General features: G+C 41.2%; 1 protein-coding gene across 1 annotated transcript; it reads left to right on the top strand.

The window, feature by feature from the left end:
- The first annotated feature begins 13,536 nt into the window (after nt 1–13,536).
- LOC118432726 (cytochrome P450 2J6-like) lies at nt 13,537–17,549 on the top strand. The gene is made up of 8 exons (XM_035844337.1): nt 13,537–13,670; nt 13,813–14,165; nt 14,516–14,658; nt 15,015–15,234; nt 15,487–15,770; nt 16,351–16,545; nt 16,829–16,964; nt 17,154–17,549. Exons 1-8 carry the CDS (start codon nt 13,558–13,560, stop codon nt 17,324–17,326), a joined length of 1,617 nt encoding a protein of 538 aa, XP_035700230.1. The 5' UTR covers nt 13,537–13,557; the 3' UTR covers nt 17,327–17,549.
- Nucleotides 17,550–24,505: the final 6,956 nt, after the last annotated feature.

Below are 24,505 nucleotides of genomic sequence, written 5' to 3'. Positions count from 1 at the left end.
AAATACATGCGCGATGTTGCGATGTGGACGTTCACAATATCGCGAGGATAGCGTGTTACGAATCCCTACATCTTTCATCACACTTAATTGGTAAATGACTTAGGCTTAGGTCCCACTTTTAAATAAGGAGTCCTTCCGGGCAGTTCACGGGCTGTGTTTGGGCACTTTCGGGCGTTACCTCCTCGTGGCTCCGTGGAGCACCTTGCGACGTTTCAACGGGCAACGTTTCATTGTGACCAAGACAGCCTGTAAGCGGCAGGTGATACCACCCCCATGTAATACATTGTATCTGATGCAATCGTTGTGCACTCTACTTGACTTGGTATTTCGTCGGATCCGTGAGGTGGGCGACCGAATCTATAGAAAATACGGAAATGGTATTTCGTCGGATCCGCCTGCCGTGAGGGGGGCAACGAATCCATAGCAAATACGAAAAGGGCATTTACTAGGATCCGTCTGCTGTGAGGTGGACAATGAATTTATAGAAAATACGAAAAGGGTATTTCCCAGGATCCGTCTGCTGTGAGGTGGACAATGAATCCATTTAAAATACGAAACGGGTATTCCCTATGATCCGTCTGCTGTGAGATGGACAATGAGCTATGGCAATAGTACTATGATTTTATAGCTAGCAGATGTTGGACTGTCAACATTTTGACCAATGCCAAGTCCATTAAAGGTGTATTTTACTTAGTATAAATTATGTTGATGTGGTAGTCATTTGCAAAATCAGAATAATTCATAGAGATATGATGTGTCCATGTGCTTGCTCTAAACTATCATCTTACCAAAGGCTGTGTCTATGTAGGAGAACTGGAACCCCGGAGCTGTGACTGCCCCGTCAGATGTAAACGCCACGTACATCATGTTAGACGTGCTGGTGATGTCGTCGACTGACATTTGCCCTTTTAATCTGGAAATAGACATAAAGCATTATTGTCTCCGTTTTTATTTTCGATTTGAAGCTATTCTCTACTCTCAACTCTCTCTGCATTATCCAAACTTCTCTACTCTGGAAGAAAACTGAATGGTCGTTCAGGATATTACCTTATCAGCAAGTCTGAAGCACTATCACTGCCTCCATCGTATATTTCCACGTAGTCATCACCGTCATCAAGGTGGAAGCTGTCAAACGTGAGACGAACCATCATTCCTTCTGCCACGATGATCTTCCACACACATGTCACATCGTTGTCGTAGTTATTGGGGTAGTTAGGTGACGTCACAGTACCTCCAGGGGGAGCCGTCAGGGTACCTCTACACCCAGGGCCACTGTTCTGTGCTGTGTCAGGGGGAGATATAGAGCACCAAAGGTCAATAGCAAGACGCAGAAATGTTATATCAAAACGTGTGCCTAAAACAAGCGTAAATACGTGCAAGAGATTGTTAAACAAGCGTGGACAATGTAGCGATAGGGACGTTTGTTACATGTAGTATGATGCGGATTCCTACGCCATTGTTTATCATAGCAACAATGAACTAAACTCGCATATTGCAGTCACATTATAACGAAACATGCGAAACAACGTAACGTTCATGTAACAATCCTGTATACATGTAAGTACTAAAAAACGTTGATTAACCAAACGGTTGTAAACCACAGCCTGTCCTCCCCATCCCTATGGCAATCAGAATTTTGTTATACCTCTGTAGCCTACGTCACATCGCAATATGGTTATTCTCCACCATACTCATATATCGTTTACTAGTCATCAAAGTGCTTGTGATCTGTATCAAAGTATTGCAATATTGAAGAGCCAATGCAGGACTTGATACTTGAACTAATGTTACATAACACAAAAGGAAAAGTGATCTCGATCCAGTTTAAGCTCACTGAAGAGCTAGTATTTCACGTGTCAGAGAGGACAGACGCAACCCTTTTCGGTAGCGTGTATGCCGGGTGAGCGACACAGCCGGAATTGAACACACAGCTTCCAGTTGCTGATGCAGTAATGATAACCACTGGACTAAGCACGCTGCCAAAGAGTCCTTACCACAGATTGGTACGTCACACAGCTCCAATCTAGTGCTGGGATCCATGGTGTAGCACCACACTCCGGATGAGCCGTCCGGATTCCGGCAGTAGTTCTCCTCCAATCCGGATGCCGGGTTGAAAATATGCCAGAGATGTGTGTAGTCGTGATTATGGGGTGTCTGACTGCCCCAGCGCTGACACGTCTTGCCTGTTCTGGTCACAGAGACTGTTCCTATGTAGGTTGAACCATCTCCCACCTGGCAATCCTCTGGTTCGGGAATTTAAAAGAATTGACGTTCAACAAAAAGGCATGTAAAAATGTTTCTTATTTATATAAAGCTCTCCCCAATATGTCAATTGTCAATGGCAAGCGCATTGCCATCAAATTTGCGTCACATGTAATTTGGGACCCGCCTTTTTGATCGGCACTCTCATACTTTCTAAAATACATTTTGGGGGACGTATCACAAAATGGACATAAATGTTCATATGACCTTTTTGGGGAAAAAACACGATAGTGGTGGAATTTGAGCTACAATAAATTGATTACTCCCCCTATCGTGATATGGCCCACCATCATGAATTTTGTCCAATTATATCAACAAATTAGCATTAATTATGAATATTGAGAGACTTTGCACGAGAAAACAAGCCAGACGTCGGAACATGGGGGTCAGCCATAGGTAGGTGATAGGTATGTGGAACTATGAACAGGCATATAGTCTTCTATTTTTCGTTATGGCGTTCTGGGACCCCTACTCAGAGACCCTCGAAAATGAAACAATTTATGACTGAAATTTGCTGAAGTTACGTAGGCTACCCTGACAAATGTTTTAAAGATACGAACGATTTGCATTTATGTAAAGCATGGGTTGTCTACCTTTACAAAATTACAGATAAAAACTTAAGTTGAAACATTGAGGTTAGAGGGTGTACTAGGGGTTACCAGAACCACGGAAAGCAGAGTTTTCATCTCTCTGAATTTTAGTCAGTTTTAAGGCCCATTATCTGCTACGCGCAGTGGCTCGGGTGGATGGTTTTAATGTTGCTGGAAAGAGGAACATCTACATCTTAAAAAAAAATCTGAAAACAATCGTTATCTATTTGGGCCATTAATAACTCGAGCCAAGAGCCATATCTGTAACGATGGTATCTGCTGTAGAATAGCCATGACACAAAAACAAACAATGCAAGACTAAAATACGGTTGTTGTCGAAGTCATGGAACAGTTGCTTGTTTGGAAGTGGTGAAGACACTCGAGTCTTTAGAACCTTTTTTGTTCGGGCGAGAAAGATTGAATTTTGCCACAGTGCTAAAGATGCACGGGTAGTATCATAGGAGTACGCGCCTGATAATATTTATTCTGGTTCAGCAAGGTGGAGCCGGTCAGAGGTCATTGTCTGACCGCATTGTCTATGGAAAAAGGCCGGGGTAAAACAGAGATCAGGCCCTCTGAGGTTAGGCATTGGAGACCATCCTAGGTACATGTACATGTACAAATTGATTTTTGACATTTCCCGTTTTCAGTAGCCATTTTATTTATAAAAGTGAAGAAAGACATCGGAGTGTTTTTGTACCCAGTATGCCAAGTTTTGGGCATAACCTAAATTGTATCACCGGTCCAAGAAAACATAACCTGATGTCCTTTCGGGGAATATGTGTTTGGAAAGTTTTAGCTAATTTGTTATGTGTTGGTAAATTTTGCAGATCTTTGCATATCGTGTGGTGGACTGTTCGATTATAACAGGGCTAAGGTACTATCTGTAAAGGTTTTGTCACAGACTTTATTTTTCCATTGTGCATAAACTTAATTTTCCAATAATTTCTTGGCCCTGAAACAACCGTGACACTTGAAACCGTGTCCAGGCCCAGACATAGCCCGGATATGTTGTAGAGAATGAGAGGATAGTCCACATAAAAGGAGTGAGAACAGACGCAATGTTGCCGTGACTGGAATTGATCTTTATTCGCACAGGATACTCTCGCACACTTCTCTCTTCTCTGGTCAATATATGCTCTGACCCCGCTTAACATATCTTCTCTTTATCTAACCGGCAAGGACAGGCTATTGGAAACATATGCTCATCGATGAAGTCAGGTTCTAAACAGAGCCGCCCCTACCGACGGTCTCAAGAGGGCAAAAGGCAGTCTTTCTCGGAAGTCCCACGTCTCTCGGGGTTCTGGTCGACAAACGTACCTGCGTCATGGATTCGGGATGTTTTCATATGGGAATAATCATTATATTACAATGTCAAATCTCACAAGTGTGCCAGGGTTCAGATATTTCCGGAAATCTGAGTTTTCATATAGTGGTTTTTATGGTATTAATGTTCAGGCATACTAACACACCATTGCTGTACTGCAGTTTGTACATGGCAGTATACATCGTACCTGTTCAATATACGGCAATTGATTTAAAAAAAAAGTAAAATGCACATGTCATCATCCACACATACCCTTTTCGTAACTTTTGTTAGAGACTTCTAGATAGGTTTCAATAAATGTATAAAGTAATTCTGCATTCATGTGCCCCATGTATGAAATGATACAACACTTGTGGTGTCCCAATAAACCCCATTCAAAGCCTTTTACTTGTGTAAGACATCGTAGATATGCAGAATGATTTAGTAATGTACACAATGACGTTGAAGACCAACCATAAACATGTGTAAAATAATCATAATTTCTTTACATTCTGAGTCAAACTCTCTACCAGTTACGCCGCACGCGACGCCACTGTTGACTTCCTTCGTTACAACTAAGAACAAGTGCCCGTAGCTGGCTGTTCACCACCACAGAAACATCAAAAGAAAGATGAACACAAGAAAAAGGCACCTCACCTGTGTCCGCTATGGCTATGTCTGTGGCTGTGTAGGAAAACCGGAACCCCCGAGCCGTAATACTGTAGTCTGAGGTAAACCTCACGAACATCTGGGTAGATGTACTGGTGATCTGAGTTGGTGGCACTTGTCCTGTGAGGCTGGAAATTGAAATAAAGCATTATTGTCTATGTTTCTGTTGCCCTCAAATATAGAAGCTTTTGATCATTGATTCTAAAGCTACTCTCACTCTCTGCATTATTTATATTTTTGTACTCTGGAAGAAAACTGATTGGTCATTCAGGAAATTACCTTTGTAATTCTGTAATAGTATCAATGCCTCTGTCGTAGATTGTCAAAAAGTCGAAATCGTCCTCAAGGTGAAAGTTTTCAATACTAAGAAGAACCATGCTTCCTTCTACCACGGCGATCGTCCACTCACAAACCACGTCGTTGCCGTAGTCATCGGGGTAGTTCGGTGATGTCACGGTACCTCCAGGGGGAACCATCAGGATGCCCCCACATCCTGCAATATGACAATGGTAAAAATGTATTGTAAAGTGCAACTTAAGACGATATGAATACATGCACGATTTTGCGATGTGGACGTTCACGATATCGCGATATCATGTTTTATCACACTTAATTGGTAATTGGTTTAGGCTTAGGTCCCAATTGAAAAAAAGGAACCTGCCGGGCAGTTCACGGGCTGCAGTTCACTGCAGAGTGCTATGCCAAAGGGAAAGAAGAAGACGGGAGGAAAAGACAAATAGCCGCCTTTATAGAAAGCCAGTCCATGCACTTTTTTATGATATCAAAACACCAGACTACAAAAAACAAGCTAAAGGAAGATGTTTGGCTCAAGACCGTTTCCTCTGCAATTGGTATCACGCGTAGGTTTATGACTTAACCAACTTAGCAGAGAAAGGACTAAGTGAATGTAGATAATCCCAGCAGAACTTCTTTTAACCCCCCAAATATGACATGTATACGTGCCCACTAGGAGCTTGCCTGATGTCCGATCGTCTTTCCGCTTTTACTTTTCGTATCCGAAAACAGCCCGTGCGGGCCCCGGCAGGGAAATGTTACGTAGGCCTTAGCGCTCTTGACACTGGCTAAATATGTATACCAGAATATATAAACTGGCTATAATTCCAGACTCAAGATGAGTACATTTTGTTTCAACATGTATTTCTATACAACACGTTCAATATTCGATGTTCAATGTTTTATTCGCCGCACACGTACTTGTGTGATTGCCGTGAAAGACTTTATAGACAACTTCCTATTCCAAAACCTAAACTCAGCATAAAAAGTTTGGAATATCAACTTCGATTGGAATACTTGTGTAATTTTCTTACATTCGATATCCAACTCATTGAGATTGCAAATTCATGAAACAAGCAACGGACCTACTAATTTGGGTAAGTCGCCAAAAAAGTGGCCAAATTCCCTGGTTAGTGTCTATAGCATTGTTGTTCTGTTGAGATGGGCACGGGTGTCAATGATCCAATCTGTTGTTTGTTCTAGTTGTAATGTCATTTTTAGTACAAGGGAAAATCAATGTTATTTTTAGCACATCAGACATCCAATGTTACCACTGAAATCACCTGCACCCTGCAGGTGGGGGCCAAGAAATTAACACCTGTGGATAATTGTGCCGCCGTAATGGTGCCGTACCGTCATCCACGTGTGTTCATTTTTTTTGTATTTTTGATGTTGCTGTTCTTGTCTTACACAGAACTTCACCATGCCACGTCTATCCTACGTGGATAAGCTCCGTGCTGTAGGGCAGGTTCAATTTGGCGCCCATCATAGGGATGTTGCAGTTTTACTTGGAGTGCGCAAAAGTACAATTTTCAAAACTGATAGCAATGTTCCAAGCAACCGGTGATGTGAAAGGCAGGCCGCACACCGGACGTCCCAGGGCCAAAACACCTGGGCAAGATCGGTATCCTACCCGTAAAACACTGAGGAGCCACAGACTTTCATCCACACGACTCCAGTTCTCGAACCGGTACAGAACACGACTTTCGCATTAAACCATCAAGAACAGACTACACGCGGTCAATCTGAGAGCTCGTGTTGCTGCCACGAAGCCTGCATTGTGACGGAAGCTCAGCGCTAAGCCCACTTACAATGGTACCTCACACATTGTGGTTGGAGGAACCGTGTAGATTGAAGGCCATGTTTTTTGACGAGAGAATGTTTACACTGATAAAGTGACAGCGTTTAGTGGAGGCAGCGTCATGGTGTGGGGTGGTATAACCACCAGGGCAAAGACTAGGATTTTCGTCATTCCAGGTAACCTGCATGCGAAGTGATAAAGGGGATAAAATATTCTTGATACAGTGGCAATCCCTTTTCTCCGTAACGTGGGGCCAAATACCATGCTGCAGGACGACAAAGCCCGCCCGCACAGAGCGAGAATCATCACAGATCATCTGCAGTATGCAGGCGTAGAGAGGATGGAATGGCCGTCTAACAACCCTGATCTGAAGCCTATCGATATCTCTGGGACAAGCGTGGGGCATACTCAGACCGAAAATGTCTATTTTGAGCTCGCCAACAACTCGCCTGAGCTAATTCTTGATTTGTAATGAGGGCTCAGCGGCGCGCGGTAGGTCTACCCGCTACTGAATATTATAAGACTCCTTCGTCGTCACTAAGACTCAGAAAGATTGTTTTATTTAAGAATGAACTTTCCATTGGGGAATGTGTATTGCTTATCCCTGTTCATTTATCATATTACCCTCGTAGTCAATCCCATCAAAAGAATATGTACTGAACAGACGTAATTTGGGGGCTTATTGTGGCGGCACGCTCACGTTTTTAGGCTTGTGTTGCTCGTTTTATAGATTTGCAATCGCAACAAGTAAGATTTCATAGGAAAGAAAAGTACACAAGCATTCCAATGATATGTAATACAATAAGATTTAGTCTGAAACACACGGCGGTCGGTTGCTAGGGTATTCTTTCCCGTTGGTAAGCGCGTTCGACAGAATATCGGGTTACTGGAGGTCTACTTTGGCCTACCCGTAAAAAAATGAAAATAAACGAAATGTTTTGACAATAAAAATCTTTTCAAAATAATATCAAATTACTTATTTCACATACTTACAATCTTGTCGTTTGAATTTTGATAGATGTTTTCTTTCGATGTTGCTCAAAAAGACGATTATTTTCTGTTCGCACCTAGTTAGGCCATGTTGATTTGATTATATGGATGACATCCTCCGGGAACTCCAAAACTGATGCGAGCGAGCGAATAAAAAAAAAGTTTGGCCAAAAAAAAAAGTTGCCTTCAGTATGAAATCAAAGTGGCCAGGAAGGTTGAACATAGGACTAAACACACATAGTATGGTATACCATGATCCTCTGGACCTGAATTTTCTGTACTGGTACCTCCCCCAACCAACAATAGATTTTTTTTCCGTCCTTTCACATCTTTTCCTTTGACTTTAGATTAATTTTGGCATTCTATATATGGCATTAGTTATCTGTTTTCTGATACTTTTTTTTTCAATCTACAGAATATTTGTGCTCATTTTACAGCTGCTTTTCACAATTTATTGTGTGGTCGAAAACTTTTTTTTTTTTGGAAATGGCCGAAAATTGGTGCGAGCGCGGATGTCATCCATATAATCAAATCAACATGGCCTTACCAATGATAAAAAATCGACATTTTCTAAAGATCCCGAAAAAAGAAGTCTAGGGAAAACCGTTGCGGTCATTTTGAGTCGTCAATGAATTAATTTAGACTCTTCTTGGTCGCGATCTTAAGCGATGTTTGCACGCATGTCATGCCGCACGAAGAGCGGTAGGGTGTAATTGATACCGGTGCAAACAACACTTAAAATATTCAAGGTCACCAACAGTTAAATATTACATGTCCCAAACATAGTAATAGCATGGATGTACTGTCCAGAAAAATTGTTTACATAGGTGAAAAAAATATTTTTTTTGGCTAATGCAATTCAGTTTTGGGGAAAAGTACAGACAGCCATGTTTACCGGCAACGACCGCAGATGACCCCAAATAGAACACGGGTTCGGTTGAAATTACGTCAGATCCAACATCGAGGAACAATATTCGAATTCGGCTAGACATGGGAGTTTTTGAGCCCCTATTTGCCAACATTGACAAGTAATTGTTGTTGATATTCTAAACTTTTTGTGCCGAGTTTATATGTGTGGTCATTGGCCTTGTACTACTAAGGAAACTCCTTAGAAATAGAGAAAGGGAGACTTAAGTATGGCTGCATCTTACTTGTGCACTTCTTGCATTGTGGCCTTTTTGTAACCATGGATGATTGCAAGATCCTTGTCAAACGGGTATAATAAAATTAAGATTGAAGTAAATCACCCCGCACCAAAAAATATGGTCTCGTCCGTTACCAAGGCGCCTGATATAACTATACCACGCAAATGGCACAAATAGAGGTTATTTTTTTCAAAATCGCGGATTTAAAAGAGATTTCAAAATAGATCTATTCACTTAGGATACTTGGGACAAAACAGGAAACATATCATGAACTATATTTCCAACCTCAATCAAAATACCCTTACAGTTAAGGAAATGACATAAATCTCCTATTATACTGAGCGGAGGTACTGTTGAACTGCAGTTAAGATATGTTGCAGTTTGTTTACTGTAGATTGTTCACCAAAGTAAAATGATGAGAAATGCAAAGAAAATAGAGTTGTAGTGATGAATGGATGTTCACTTTTGATACCTACTTTAATAATATTGATACTTGGTGTAATAAGATCTTAGAGGTGTGAGCAACAGGATATAATACATCCTTTACAAGGCCACACCTCCTGTGTACAGTAAAATAGGATATAACTTATAGGACATAAACAAATAAAAGAAGATAAGTACATAAAAAATACAAATATCAAATAAACATCATTACAAATAATAGCAAACAAAACAAACAGTTAAGGGAGCTATTCCTCTAGACCGTGACTGAATACACTACAGATTAAAAAAACGGAATGAGGTAACTATAGGCTTACTATGTTGGACAGCATTGGCAACAATGAGTCCAAGTGAACTTTATTTGAACACCACATGTGAGGTCGGAAGAAAAATGTGATGTTCAGTTACGGATTTCTTAAAGTGTTTGATTGCATATAGGGTTAGCCGGCTAACAGATGGTACGGCGTTCCATAAATCGACGATTCTATTTAAATAAAGATATTCAAAGTTTATAGTGTAACGTTTACCTGGGATCAATTTAGCCTGCGCTATGCGTATTTAAGCAGTACAAAGAAAGCTTAAGGTCTTTTTGATGTATTACTCCTAGTGGGCACCCTAAAAGAGATCCGAGCCAAAAAAATAAAAAATAAACGGCTGCACGGGCGCGTGTTTTTAGCGGTGAGAAATTCCCCTTTAGCCAGCGAGGCACATTTCGTAAGTTTTTTACAGGCTTTATTTAAGAAAATACAAAATCAAGGTACATTACATATCAAAACAACAGTGCAATAGAACGTTACTTATACGTGTGACAGAACATTTCTGTGGTGATTCTTAACATCACTGAGGTAGAGGAAACAGTCATCTTTAAAAGATCTGCAGATGTCACTTGTCTGTTTTCCCTTACTTTTGTTTCTACACCAGTATTTGAATATGAAATATTTTGCTATAGTAATCAATAATTTGTGACATACGTATCGGATACTTTGTATGGATTTTCTGTTTAATGACATAGTATGATGGTTTTAAGATTAATTTTGACATTGCATTTAAGACAATTAGGCCACAAGAAGTCTATGGGAAGAAAAAAACTCAGCAATGAGACCTTAAGAGCTAAAAGATAATGTGCATTTTAAACTAGAAAAAACTTAAACTATCACGTCTGCTTACCTTGCTCGGCACCGCTCAAACTGGCGAAGACCACCACAAGGAAAAGGACCAGTCGTAAAACAGCCATGTTCTTCCAGCCTGTTTTCCAGCAATGTAACACCGGTACAGAAATGCTGCAAAGCTTTGCTCTTCCCGTGCCAACCCCCATCGGTAATTTTTGACGGTACTATAGTTATTGGTACAACCACTTATAGATTTAGCTGTCTGTATTTTCAGAAGCGACGACAAAAAGTATCTAAAGACTAAAAACAGCTTCTGTCCAATTTGAGGGTCTGGCAATCTATCCAAAGCTGACTTGTTCACTGTGCCAGAGCTAGAGAAATTAAGACTGTCCACAATTCGGACTGCGTCAGTTCTGAGGGTGACGGCACGCAGATAAAAGTATCGTCTGATTGGAAAAGAGAAGGCGAAACCATGGCAAAAACGGGTGGTGAACAAGTCTAAAGTAAGCAAGCAGAAACTGACTGAGGAGACTTCATTTTCAATGTTTCCTTGACAGACGTGTCCTGTTTGTCCATTCTAATTAAAGCTGCAGAAATGTAACTAACAATATTGATTAACTAACGATATTGACTATAAAGTCAATTGTGTGTAACACCCGTAAAGAGAAATAGCGCACTCCAAGGACACCGCTTTTTGCTGCTATGATTATAACCCAATGATAGGGAAATGAAAATTTAAATATTAATGCAATTAAGTGTCAACCGGTAGTATTTTTAATGCCCGTTCCGTTCATCAAGGTCTGAAAACGATTTTTTGGCAGATTTTATGGGAAGCTTTAAAATTATGCTCAGAAAAAACCCCGAATGGTGCAAAGAATTCATCGGAGAAATTAGCCATGGTAGTACAGTAGAAGCCAGTTAATTGCACAACGGATTCAAACACACTTCTGTTAACTGCACGGAATCCCAAAATCCAAAACCGGTGCCGTCCAGCCAGATAACTTTGCATTATTGCACAAGACGGATAAATTTTGAAATATATTATATTTCTGTGCAATCAAGCGGAGTCTACTGTAAAGAGAAACAACCAAACATGGATAACTCATGTGGTCAGTGAGTCGCCATTTTTTCACGACTTTTACTACTTTTCAGGAACCGATTGAGGAGTCTGGCTGAGAGTATCGTGTTGCTATGGTAACGATACAGTGATGTACACGCAAGATAATTCATGAAATATTCAAAGCTTGACTCCACACCTGCCGTTAACTGTATAAATCTTAATTTACAGAATGTTGGTATTTCTTTATTGGAATGATTGGTCTCTTTAAATGGGCAGGGGATTTAATTAGCTGGAGGGAAACATTTTATGACGATTCCGCCATCGTTGGAAGGACTCATGTACACGGAGGTGTCATCCTGATCAAACCATCCGGTTCTGATAACCCGGTCGTCTCAGTAGCATGGGGCCCCTTTTCAAGGCCACGATGCCACCTGCACCATAGTAGGTGACTTGTTTGGATACCAGCTTGTTTACATAAAGGTCAAAAGTCAAAGTTCATCAATCAAGTTTGGCAGGTACACAACAAAATTGTGCCCATACTAAATATAATACAACATGATCAAAATATGATTACATTGATATATGAGATGCTAATGCATCATCATCATCATCATCATCGGTCGGCTGCGACGCAGGCGACTGTTTACAAATGCTTTGTATATCAGTCCAAATTGGATGTTATGCTCTGTGAAGATAAAGGTCATCAGATTCAGAGGTGACCTGTGATTTCGGCGTCAGTACTTCAATACAATGTCGGCGCTAAAAGGGACGACCAATCCCCTCTTAAGTGAAATTGTCCATAATTTGGACAAATTTAGCTTTGTATTGATTAGATTGAAATATTTTAAAGTAATCATTGTATTTAGTGTCACCATTTAGCCAAGCAAAATGTATGCCATATTCGAAACCCCCATGCACACCGTGTATCTCAGGTATTTGGCACGGCGCACAAATTTGGCGCTTGTATCTGCCAAATCCATGCCAGCGCATGGATTTCGCCAACGCAGGGATTTAGCTTCACACTTGTCTCATTCACCAAATAGAATAGGCTGTACCATTGTAGTTAAGGGGTAAATACACCTTTTATTACCGGATATCGAATTACTGCATACTGTTCTGTACAAGTTGATAAATTGATTCCAGGGAGGCATAACATTTTATTCATTGTGTCAATGTGATATTATATGCTCTATATTTCATTCATCGGTAGCTATGCAACACTATACACGCTGCCTGAGATAGTTCTGTTGGTCTGTTGGTACAAATCATTGACCGCGTCAGTCCCGTTTGTGACCAGAATACAAACGCAAGAATATATGTTGACAACATTCAAAAACAATACTTGATACTCATAGCGTTTTGATAGCGACAGCGACACCCCAGCAGGGGTTTTTAGAGGGTATACAAGACGAAGACGAAGCGTGAGACCTTGCCTTACCGTAAGCTTTCACGGCAAATATGCTAACTAGGCCGAGTGATGTCAGTGAGGAAAGTCTTTGTTGACGATTCGGTTCCCTAGAACAGATGAAAGGATCAAAATATTTTGTTTCAGTTTGGGTCAGTACGCTAGGATTTGGGTAGGGGAGGTGATTTGAAGCCTCACTGGTTTCCAAAAGAAGTGCGTGAGAAGATGGGGAGGGGGGCCTTTTAAAGAAATTACACACGTTATACCTCGGTGATTACTGTGAAACAGATTCATAAATTATTTCAAGGTCTTTAACGTTACATGTTGCAACGAGTTCTTAACTGACATTTTCAAACATCAAGGCCTTCTAAAGAGCCTCTGGACACTTTTTGAGAACAACTGTATGATTATTCCGAGGTTCTGTCATTATTCCGAGGTAACAAGGTCAATGACCGTGAAACCTGAGAGTGGTACAACCAGTACACATGACCTTTGGCACCTGTGTCAATAAAGCGGTAAAGTCACAACGACAAACAAGCAAGGATCTCTCAGACCCAGTCAAGCGGCTGGACATTTCTTCAAGATTCCTCATTTTCAGGTACATTTTTCAGAGCGACATATTCTGTAATAGCCAGTTAAAATAGATTTCTATGTCCCGAGAGCTTTCGGTGCATGTTTCATTACCACAGGGTGAAAAATAGCAAATATGACACCCCCCTCCCACTTGTTTTCGAACACAGGACAATGTTTTCTGCCTTGTTGTCAGAAGTCTCCATCCAGATCATGGCGGTAGCTTCCGCCGTTTTTCTGACCCTCCTCGTCTTCTTCAAACGGCGTAAGAACCTCCCACCGTCACCGAGTGGGAGCTGGCCTGTTGTCGGCCACCTGTTGTCCCTCGGCCGAGCGCCCCACCTGAAGCTTACGGAGTGGAGGAAGCAGTATGGCGACGTGTACACTGTCAGAATGGGGATGGAAGACGTGGTGGTTCTGAACGGCTACCGGGCCATCAAAGAGGCACTTGTGGACTACAAGGACGCTTTCTCCAGCAGGCCAAACGTGTATGTGCTAAATCTAGTATCTGGCTTTGGGAAAGGTATGCTATGTTCTTCTCTTTACCTTCATATCACTATCATACCATAGCTTGTTGTGAAACTACGTACACATTTTTTTTAACTGATGATATCCTGTAAGTAATGAAGTTTGGTACTAGCTCGTATCTAGATAAGTGTTTGCACAATCCATGATAAATACAAGAGTTCGGAGACCTCATACCTTCATGAAATATTCTGATTATACAAATAGCTTTTATATCTGCATAATTTATGGTAGGTTATGCACACCTTTACCTAACATACACAGGTAACAATGCTGGCAATCCAATCATTTACTACGTGTATGTTTACAGTCTTTCAATCCATGACATACCGCATATCTATCTCACAGACATCGCCTTCACAAAATTCAACCCAGCCTACTTGGAAAAACGTAGGTTTGCCGTCAGTGCGCTGAAAAATCTTGGAATGAAAATGGGACCAGTCAGCGTAGAAGAACACATCAGAGAAGAGGCTCGTCAGCTCTGTCTGAAGGTATTCTGTGCATATTCTCACCTTAAGCATTTTAAACGTAGTTTACATAAGTCTTGGATTACGTTGCAATATGGCACAAATGACGACAATCGTGATAAAGGTTTGAGTCAGTGAGTAAATAAATCTTTCTCATTTTCAAATATAGCACAAACCACCGAGTCAGATTCCTTCCCTCTTGCTGTTTGAGGGAAGGTTGTCAGCCAATCACGTTGCCTCTTGACTGTAGGCTGCGACGTGATTGGTTGGTGTCTGCGAGGCGATAGCAAGTGATAGGTAGTGCAGGGTCTTGGTTTGACAAAATACAAGCATGGTATGAGAGGATGCACAATCTGACCCATGTAGTGTGCATTTTTAAGCTGTCCGAACAAGGGGACGCACATCCACGTGACATCGCCGACAGCCTGACTGTGTCAGTCTCCAACATCGTCTGCTCCATGGTGTTCGGAAAACGTTACGACCACGATGATGAAAAGTTCGTCGAACTGATCAAGATTGTAAACAAGGTACTCTCCCAACTTGAACATGGATCCAGTCAGCTGATGATGGTGTTTCCCTTTCTGCGATTCATACCAGGAGGTAGGATCTGAAATATATGCCTGGATTTCTGTTTAAAAACTTGATTTTTGGCTAGTATGTAGGGCTGATGTTCACCCTCATACTTCTTTTTGTTGAGCTGTAGACGGTTTACTTTAAGTGTTCATCGGACAATAATTTCTTGTCCAAAACACCGGGGCGCCAACATGGCCGTGGGCGTACACAGCAATGATGTTGTTTACATAAACAGTTGTTTTCTACACGATTTCATATTGAATTTTGTTTTCTTCACAGTAAACTCAACAAACAGGATTCTTGTTGAGTGCATTGACAAAGTCCACGAATTTCTTCGACAAGAAATTACGAAGCATCGCGAGATCCTGGACAGCGAGAATCCACGAGACTTCATCGACCTTATCCTCGCCGAACTACAGACCAAGGATAAAACCGACTGTTTTACAGAGGAGAACATTGTGTGGATAATTCAAAATATGTTTTTTGCTGGAACGGAGACCACAGTCAGCACCTTGCGATGGGGCATTCTCTACATGGTTCTGTGTCCAGAAGAACAGCAGAAGGTACCCTATGTTACGTAATGCATTGCGGTCTAGGTCAAAATTCAAGATTTCAAGTGAAAAAATTGTCTAGATGTGCATAGGTCTGCTATCTTGTACAGGGTTGAATTTTACGTATACCTTTGAAGTACAACCCACAATTTCTGTTGCTGCGCATGCGTACTCGAGATTCTCAAGTTCTCAAGTTTTTATTTTTATTTCTTAAATTTATTTATATATTTGGATTCTCCACTCTGACAATGGAGGGTATGGCGGAACAGGTGTCAAGGGACACCTTTTCGAAGCCGCCATACCTACAACATAACAATGATACATCTAATCATAATTCACATAAATACAAGAGCAAATATCATAATCAATGTAAAGTTCAAATCAGGATAAATCAACTTTACAGCACACTTACATTATTGAGTCCAAATATATGAAATAGATATACATGTAGTCATCTGTTTAAACACAATTCACAGCTCAAATGTGCTCACTTCAGATGCATTATTTAAAGATAAAAATAAAACCCTGTTACACTTACACTGCTATAGCTGTAGTAAGCTTTGTTGATTCATGTGAGAATGATCTGTAACAGGTCCAATCTGAGCTGGACAGTGTCCTGGGAACAGACCATGACGTGGCCACCCTGGCCCACAGGTCCCAGCTCCCGTATACCGAGGCTACTATCATGGAGACCCAGCGAATCCGACTTGTGGCTCCCCTTAATGCTCCTCATGCTCCTAACGAGGACACGACCTTCCGAGGCTATGATATCCCAGCGGGAACGCAGGTGAGTAACTTATAAGTACCCTAGATCTTTACGTTTCGTTATTGTTATCGTTGCATTTTATTTTCTAGAACCTCCCATGGTTCACTGAGTCGACGTCACTGGAAAATGAGGTTTGTAGAAGAATATTAGTCTTGGTATTTTCACGTTGATATTTTTTTAGTATGAATAATGGTGATATTTGTCGTGTTATGGCTCATGATGTATATAGAGAGCCTCGCGATCACAGTGCAGATAATGTAAGTTACAGGTTGTTGTTTTTTAAAATCGTTTATTCGCTACATAGGTCCTTACCAACCTGTGGTCAGCTCATATGGACCCAGAATACTGGACGAACCCAGAGAAGTTTGACCCCCGTAGGTTCCTGGACTCGGAAGGCAAGGTGGTCAGTAGACCGGACTCATACCTACCCTTTTCTGCTGGTAATTTATTAAACTCAAATTCAGCCGAAAAATCCTTAGAATAATTTTTCCTCGATTTGAAGCTACTGTCCCAGTTCCGAAGAAAATTTTACCTTCTAACGCTCCATTATCAGTTATAACCCAACAGTTGGCGTTGTTGAACTTTTTTTACTTTTGTTTCTTACATTTTCGCATCATCCCATTTTACAGGCCGCCGTGTCTGCCTCGGTGAGCAGCTGGCTAAGATGGAGCTCTTTCTGCTATTTTCTTCCCTCCTGAAACACTTCACCTTCAAGTTGCCAGAGGGCGCCGCTGCACCTTCGGCCGATGACTGCATGAGAGTGACCCCGCCAAGAGTGATTATGTGCATCACTCGGCGCTAGGATGCTCAATTCAAAACAAATTGTGAAGATTATCGGCAATACACAAGTATGACTTGTATAAAACGGTACACAACATGACTTGTATAAAACGGTGTTAAATGATTCTATTGTATAACTGTTGACGCTTTGATATATAAATTATGCACATTGTAAAACGGAATCAGAAAATATCTTCTGTTTGATCATACCGAGCCTTGTTACTGTAGATATACCTTTTTAGACCGGCTAAACGTTTTCCACTTATGATGGTCTTCTACATCATGCATACATACAAGCGCTACCAAAAATATAACCCTGGCGATTGTATTGAACACTTTAAGAATTATTGCATCATCATCATCATCGGTCGACGTGATCAAATGTAAACATGTTCGCACATGTTTACACACGACGGGGTTATACCGCCCCTTACGGGGTGACATACCTTTTCGTATGGCTAATTACAAGACGGGGATGCGCCTGGTCTACCGCCCGGGTGAATGATGTAATTCACCATGTGGCTGATACGAGACAGAGGTTCCCCAGGTCTCCATCCGAGTGATTTGAAGTGAATCACCAACTCCCGACAGTAGGATTTGGACCAACACACACCGCACCATCGCACGTGTGGGGGTTCTTTAATTGTTATTGTTATTGGGTGGGCCGACTACTCACTCTTTGCAGCCAGGGGCTGAATTGCGAGGAGCTTACAATAGGCGGAGCTAAATCGCAAGGGTCTGGAGCGAGCTGCCATTCGGCGCCACTCAGGTGACCTCAATACGACTGTCGCAAGTGTCTGGAGCGAGCTGCCATTCGGCGCCACTCAGGTGACCTCAATACGACAGTGATTGCCCCAGGTGCGTCCAAGGTACTGTAGGTTTTGAACCGCTCACACCGCACAATCGCACATGTGGCGGGTTCTTAAACGTGCCCGGGGTATGGCTCTCCCCAGACACGGGACTTCCATTTAACGTCCTATCCGAAGGACGACTCATTTTCACTTGAGTAAAGTGAGGAAAGTTCGTGTAAAGTGCCTTTCCCAGGGGCACAAGATCGGCAGCACGGCAGGCGGATTCGATCCCGCAACCTCTCGGTCACGAGGCGAACACAATACCACTGTGCCACGCGGTCCCTTTAACTTGCGTAGGGTATGGATCTCCCCACACACGGGACCTCCATTTAACGTCCTATCCGTGGGACGACTCATGAGTAAATTGAGGAAAGTCGTGTAAAGTGCCTTTCCCAAGGGCACAAGACCGGCAACACGGCAGGCGGATTCGAACCGGCGACCTCTCGGTCACGGGCCGAATACACTACCACTGTGCTACGCGGCCGGCCCCATTATTGCATACCATGTATCATTCTATTGTTTTGCACATGAAAATAGAATAATTCCACGGCATGACATTTTTTGTAAAATGTCAATGTGATATCATTCAATCTTTAGAAATCGTTTGCAATAATTATACACATAAGTAAAGATTTGGATTCTCCTGTCAATTCAACAGATGAACTGGCAGACAGGCATTTGCCGGTGGGTTCGGCAACCTGTTTGCCTGACCTGCACATGACTTTTGATGGTGAAGCCAAGGAGGGGTGTGCAATTCCTTCTCCACCCTCTCGTCTACTGGAGAACATAGTCCCACCGGGACAGAACTGCTTGCCGCGTGTGAAAAGGCTCCAGAAGATGCAGCCTTAGGCTTAGATAGCTAAATTTGAATATTGCATTTTATACCCACCAAACCCCAACCCCACCCCGGGCCCGCGAACAACGCATCATACCAGTTAAAGCAATCCTCCAGAACAATGACCGCGGCAGTGCCCTCGTAGTGTGTTTTCTTTGACAATGTGCCTGACCAAAATACAAACGCCAGAATGTTTATATAACAGTTCAGAAGATACCTGATGCTCATGGCGCTCTGGTTCTTTATCGTAAGCCCTTTCCTTTTACGGCATTTTCAAGTGATGTCAGTGAGGAAAGTCTTTGTTGAAGATCAGGTTTCCTTAGAACGGAGGGAAGGGTCAAAATATCTTTTTCTTCTGGGTTAGTTTGGGGCAGTACGTTAGGCTATTAGCTACGGCAGGTGGTTTGACGCCACATTGCTTGCCAAACGAAGTGCGTGAGAATGTGGGTGATAGGCCCTTAAAGAATTTAGAAACACTATGCCATGGTGTTTATTTTGGGCAGTTGCATGGATAATTCTAAGGTGACGCCTTTACAGGTCTTAACGCGTTCTCAACAGACTTTTTTTCAAACGTCAGAGCTTTCTAAAGAGCCTGTGGGGACTTCTTTTAGAACAATAGTATCACAATTCCGAGGTTCAAAGGTCGAGGCCGTGAAACCTGGCACAACCGATACACATATATAACCCCTTAGGCACCGGAGTCAATCAGGCGGAAAGGTCAAACGAAAAACAAAAAAGGACTAACCCAAGCTGCCTGGGCGTTTCTTCAATATTTTCCGTTTTCCTGTACATATTTCAGGGCTACACATGCTCTTATAGCAAGGTGAGATAGCTTTGTATCTCTTGAGAGCTGTTGGTGAATGTGTGCCCCATGTGCGCCAGACTAGTGTTGTCCGTGACGTGAACATAGCTAGTTTCCTCCGCTACAACCCTCAGGAAGCTGTTCACGTCATCTCCAACTTCCTTTAGGTCACGATCACATCTCGGTAAAATCGAGGAGAAAACCAGGGAGGCTTGGGGGTATGAAGCATTCAGGTGAAAAACCTTACATTTGCACAGAATGTGGGTATAGGACAGCTTAAAGGTCTCACTTATCGAAACATTTGAGAACTCACACGGGAGAAAGACCCTACAAGTGTGACCAGTGTGACTATTCTGCAGCAGAGAAGTCCACGTTGGACAAACTTCGAAGAAAACACACCGGTGAGAGACCCTATATGTGTGAGAAGTGTGGGTATAGGACAACTCAAAGGTCTACCTTATCTCAACATATGAGATATACATACCATACAGGACAATAACAATAGATGAATGGATTTTATCTATGTGACCATTCTGCAGCATTATAGAGTATCTTTCTATCATCAGGTGTGCCTAATTATATTTGGACAAACCCTATGAGATGTGTTTGCACATTATGTAATTCGCACGAGTCGCTATGCAAAAACGCACAAAACTTATGAACATCACACAAATCACAATGCAAAAACGTACGAACCTTATGTGATTCACACAAAATCACTATGTGACACACACAAACCTTATACATGAACCTTATGCCCGACATTATGTCGTTTGCATATGGTTTGTGCAAATCGCACATTAGGTTCGTGTGTGTCACAAAGTGATTTGTGCGAATCACATAAGGTTTGTACGTTTTCGCATAGTGATTTGTGTGATTTTCATAAGGTGCGTGTGTTTTCACATAGTGATTCGTGTGTAACACATAATGTCAGTACGAATCTCATAGGGTTCGTGTAAATGCTTAGGCATCCCTGATAATTGACAAGAGATACACAGCACACAACATCCAAGAGTGTGACAGGGAAAAATGTACAGCATACAATATTTTCGTCTTAAGACTGTAAAAGCCACATGGTTGAAGATACTCTCTAGTAGTGACCATTATAACTGTAGTCCTTATCTGTACATGCAGGTAGACAGGCGTTAGCTGTACTTGGACCTGTGCAGAATATAGTAATCTATATAAAAAACAAATAGATAGGCTTGTGAAGATTATGTCAAATGTGTATGTAAAGAGGGTGGTTGGTACTAAACTCAATCTAAAAGTCACGCTGTTTACTATATAACTGTAGGGCTTGCATCTTAGATTGTTTGATAGTAACTTTGGTATCTTTTTCATTTTTAATAGGCTACAGAATGTAAATTTCGTAGTGTAATGATATTCTCTACAGATGCATAATTTAATGAAAGCGCAAAAAAACATCATGAACAATAACAACAAAATTTGCAAAACTATAGAGTTAGGTAAGCTCTTTTGTAGAGAGCTTTTGTAGATTTCATGCAAATGGCTTTTACATTTACAGAGCTTATGCATGGTGATGTTCATCATTGACGAACTTAGATATGTCGCAAGTATAAAATTCCCAACATTGATTACTAAGCAGTTTACCATTTTGCATAGATTGTGTAACTATTTGCATATTTGGTATCTGTATATGTTACATATATCTTAAATTACATGTATTGTATTTATCAAAGTACAGTTATGGATAATAATAATATCATCAAGTTCCTTATTGATTATGCAAATTAAGTCATCATTTCTTAATATGAACATCAGTATGAACATCTTTGCCTAAGATATCCTTATGCCTAAAAAATATTCAATAATACAAATCCCAATGAAATCCAAATTATGCAAATGTGGTGCACAATTGCAAAATCAATGAGGGTATTCTATCATGGCCATTTCTTCAATATTCGTCCTGTTACGGGCATGGTGTGGTCTTTATATTTAAGTGGCAGAAAGCTTTCGATCTCAGGACAATGTGGTGCAGGTATTAGGACCCTAACGTTTAATTTTGTAACTGCAGGGACCCAAAATTTATTCATTTCTAGTGTTTCTCACACGCGACCAACACATCAAGTATGAAACCGATCTATCCAGCCGCCCTTGGGTTATCTTATTCACACACATAAACACACACACACACACACAGAGAGAGATACACACACACACTAAAAATGCTAGTGAAATTTAAGTCCATGAATACCTCAATTTTAGCAGCATAATTTCATAATTAGCAGCATGAACGTTGTAATAAGAAGTGTAGTGACAAAACATGTTTGGTATTACTATGAGCTAACATGTCTTTTATTACAGTTTCTAATAAGTTCACAAAATGAAACGAGTGTGATAGATTAGTATCACTTAGAACGTTGGCACCGAGAACTTTGGTTACCCGAAAAAAGTCCAAATATGAAAAGAATTTACAGGAAAAATAGGTAACAGAGTATTGATGTTGCTAACACAACTGTTGTCAATTTCAAAATGTTGTCACGAAAAGTTCAGCTATAATATGGGGACCACAATGTTCAGTTTTCAAAAATCTTTTTTATTTAACCGATAACACCCAAAGACAATTATAATTAGGGTTCATGACCCTGTTCCTTGGTGCAATATGTTGTAAGACATAGAAACAGACTCAATGTAGGATTTTTCTCTCTGCTGTTTGGTCAATATGCCACATATAAAGGGTCCAAAAGTTTACATTTTCAAAGACTGGCGAATTATGATACATCTTAGTCCACATGAAATCAATCAAAATAATCAACCTTGGACTGGAACTATAATAATTCCCTTCTTCAGTCGTATTGCCTGCCCAACTGTGTCACCCATGGTCAATAGAAACGGAGATAGGCACCATCATCAACATCTTGATTTACACTAGGATTACCCCCACTCTTATAACAGGTTTGGTGGGAATCTAATCTTTCAATTGCAAGTCTTTCAATTGCAAGAAGACAAAGAGTCTTGCAACACTAAAAAAAGCTGGATGTCAAAGCGATTTAATCTCCCCAGCATGTAGTCGATGAAAAGTTCCTGGGTGTCGAAATAAAGTCGAACCTTCCATGAATATGTTTGTTCTACCAACTCCAAAACCTCAGCCCACGTCTACAAACGAAGACGTCGGGCAGGTCTACTTCAATCATTCCGAGAGGAGGGAGGCTAAACGCCATTTAACATATCGATTCATAGAGACACATTTGATAATTGTGTTCACGAAGCAGCCATCTTTAAATTGGAAATGCGTCATCTAACTATCATATCAAAGTGAGCTTACATCTTTTGACCATTACAATGTGCCCTCTTTTGAGAGCACAGTGTTCGATGCCCAACTTGTTTATTCAATATTTTTGAACGCCTACACATATCATGTCTCAGCCCTGAGTGAGTCTCATGATCAGTTGTACAGCTGAGTGCAAACTGATTCAATGAGCCTCACCGTAAGTACAAAATAGCACAATATCTGTTATTCTCGTCGAGGATAGCTTTTGTCACATAAAACGACAACTTAAAGATAATTTGCCAATTTATAGGATGCAAATTTATAGGATATCTGTTCTTACCAATCCCGAGTAGAAACGCATTCGTATGTACTATTCTTAGGGCATTTACATTTTCGTTTTTTTTCTCCATGAACAAATCAAATGTGTAAATTGTTAGCTTGGTAGCTGTTTCTGATCTTCTTTTGGACCACAAATGAACAAAGTGAAACCTATAGCGCAGTTTTACCAACACATTAGAAATATAATCTATACACTTATCATAACCGCATCCATACAGCCAATGTTCGATTCACTAAATATTTTCACTAACATATACTTTCACACAAAAAGGAATGGGAATTTATTGACTCCACAACCTCAAGTTAGTCAACAAACTTGTGGCATGTCAATAGCGACAAACCGTTAAAAGAACTAATAGTAAGACCAACATGTCAGCTACACCCACAGCCGGGAAAAAAGTACTTCAGATCTAAGCTTTGATATGAATTGTCTGGTAGCATCGGATGACTCGTGGGCTGCTTCATCAACATAGAGATGAATTGTTTTTGTCTACCCGTTGACGACATTGAGCTTTTTTCAGTTGGCGGTGAATATCATACTGTACAGTGCACATAGCCATACAAACTTCAAGTGTACGGCGCTCGTGATAGTCTATGAAGTGAAAGTAAGACACGTCTAGTAACGGGAAGGTTTTACACCTTGGAAAAAGACCACAGAATTGGGGCTGTCTAATTTATAGGCAGATATTCCATCCTTACATCACATATGTAAGGTATCGTCAAGTATCTGAGCCATGGCCGAAGACTGCCATTCCGACAAAATGTCAAATATCGTTAGAAAAGACTTCTTAAGCGACAGTACAACAAACCCAGACATAGAAACTCTACAGTATCTCGCCAGGCAACCCGACGAAGATATCGATCTCCACATCCCTGATGAACGACTGTCTACCAAGTGCGATGCTTCAGCTGAGAACAGACAAGCCATCGATATCAGCCCTGGTGTTTTTGACACGTACGCCATTGCATACATATGCAAGGATGATGGTACGTACGCGAAGAAATCTTCTGAAGAGACGAAAACAGAAGCCACAATATTAGCGTCCAACAGTAGCCACAATGACGACATGAACTTGGCAGGGTGTGGTACATCCGAGAATGACTCTAATACTTCAGATTTTATTAGAAACGATAGTCACGCG

Source organism: Branchiostoma floridae, chromosome 16 (assembly GCF_000003815.2).
Source record: "Branchiostoma floridae strain S238N-H82 chromosome 16, Bfl_VNyyK, whole genome shotgun sequence".
NCBI classification, from domain to species: domain Eukaryota; kingdom Metazoa; phylum Chordata; class Leptocardii; order Amphioxiformes; family Branchiostomatidae; genus Branchiostoma; species Branchiostoma floridae.
The sequence above is the reverse complement of the archived record's forward strand: the minus strand, read 5'-3'. Positions and strand labels throughout refer to the sequence as shown.

Excerpts from the sequence above, each read along its gene's own strand:
- LOC118432726 (XM_035844337.1), top strand. The coding sequence starts at position 13,558 with ATGACCTTTGGCACCTGTGTCAATAAAGCGGTAAAGTCACAACGACAA. Across the intron at positions 13,671-13,812 it reads TCAAGATTCCTCATTTTCAG|GACAATGTTTTCTGCCTTGT; the intron begins GTACATTTTTCA and ends TTTCGAACACAG. Across the intron at positions 14,659-15,014 it reads CTCGTCAGCTCTGTCTGAAG|CTGTCCGAACAAGGGGACGC; the intron begins GTATTCTGTGCA and ends TGCATTTTTAAG.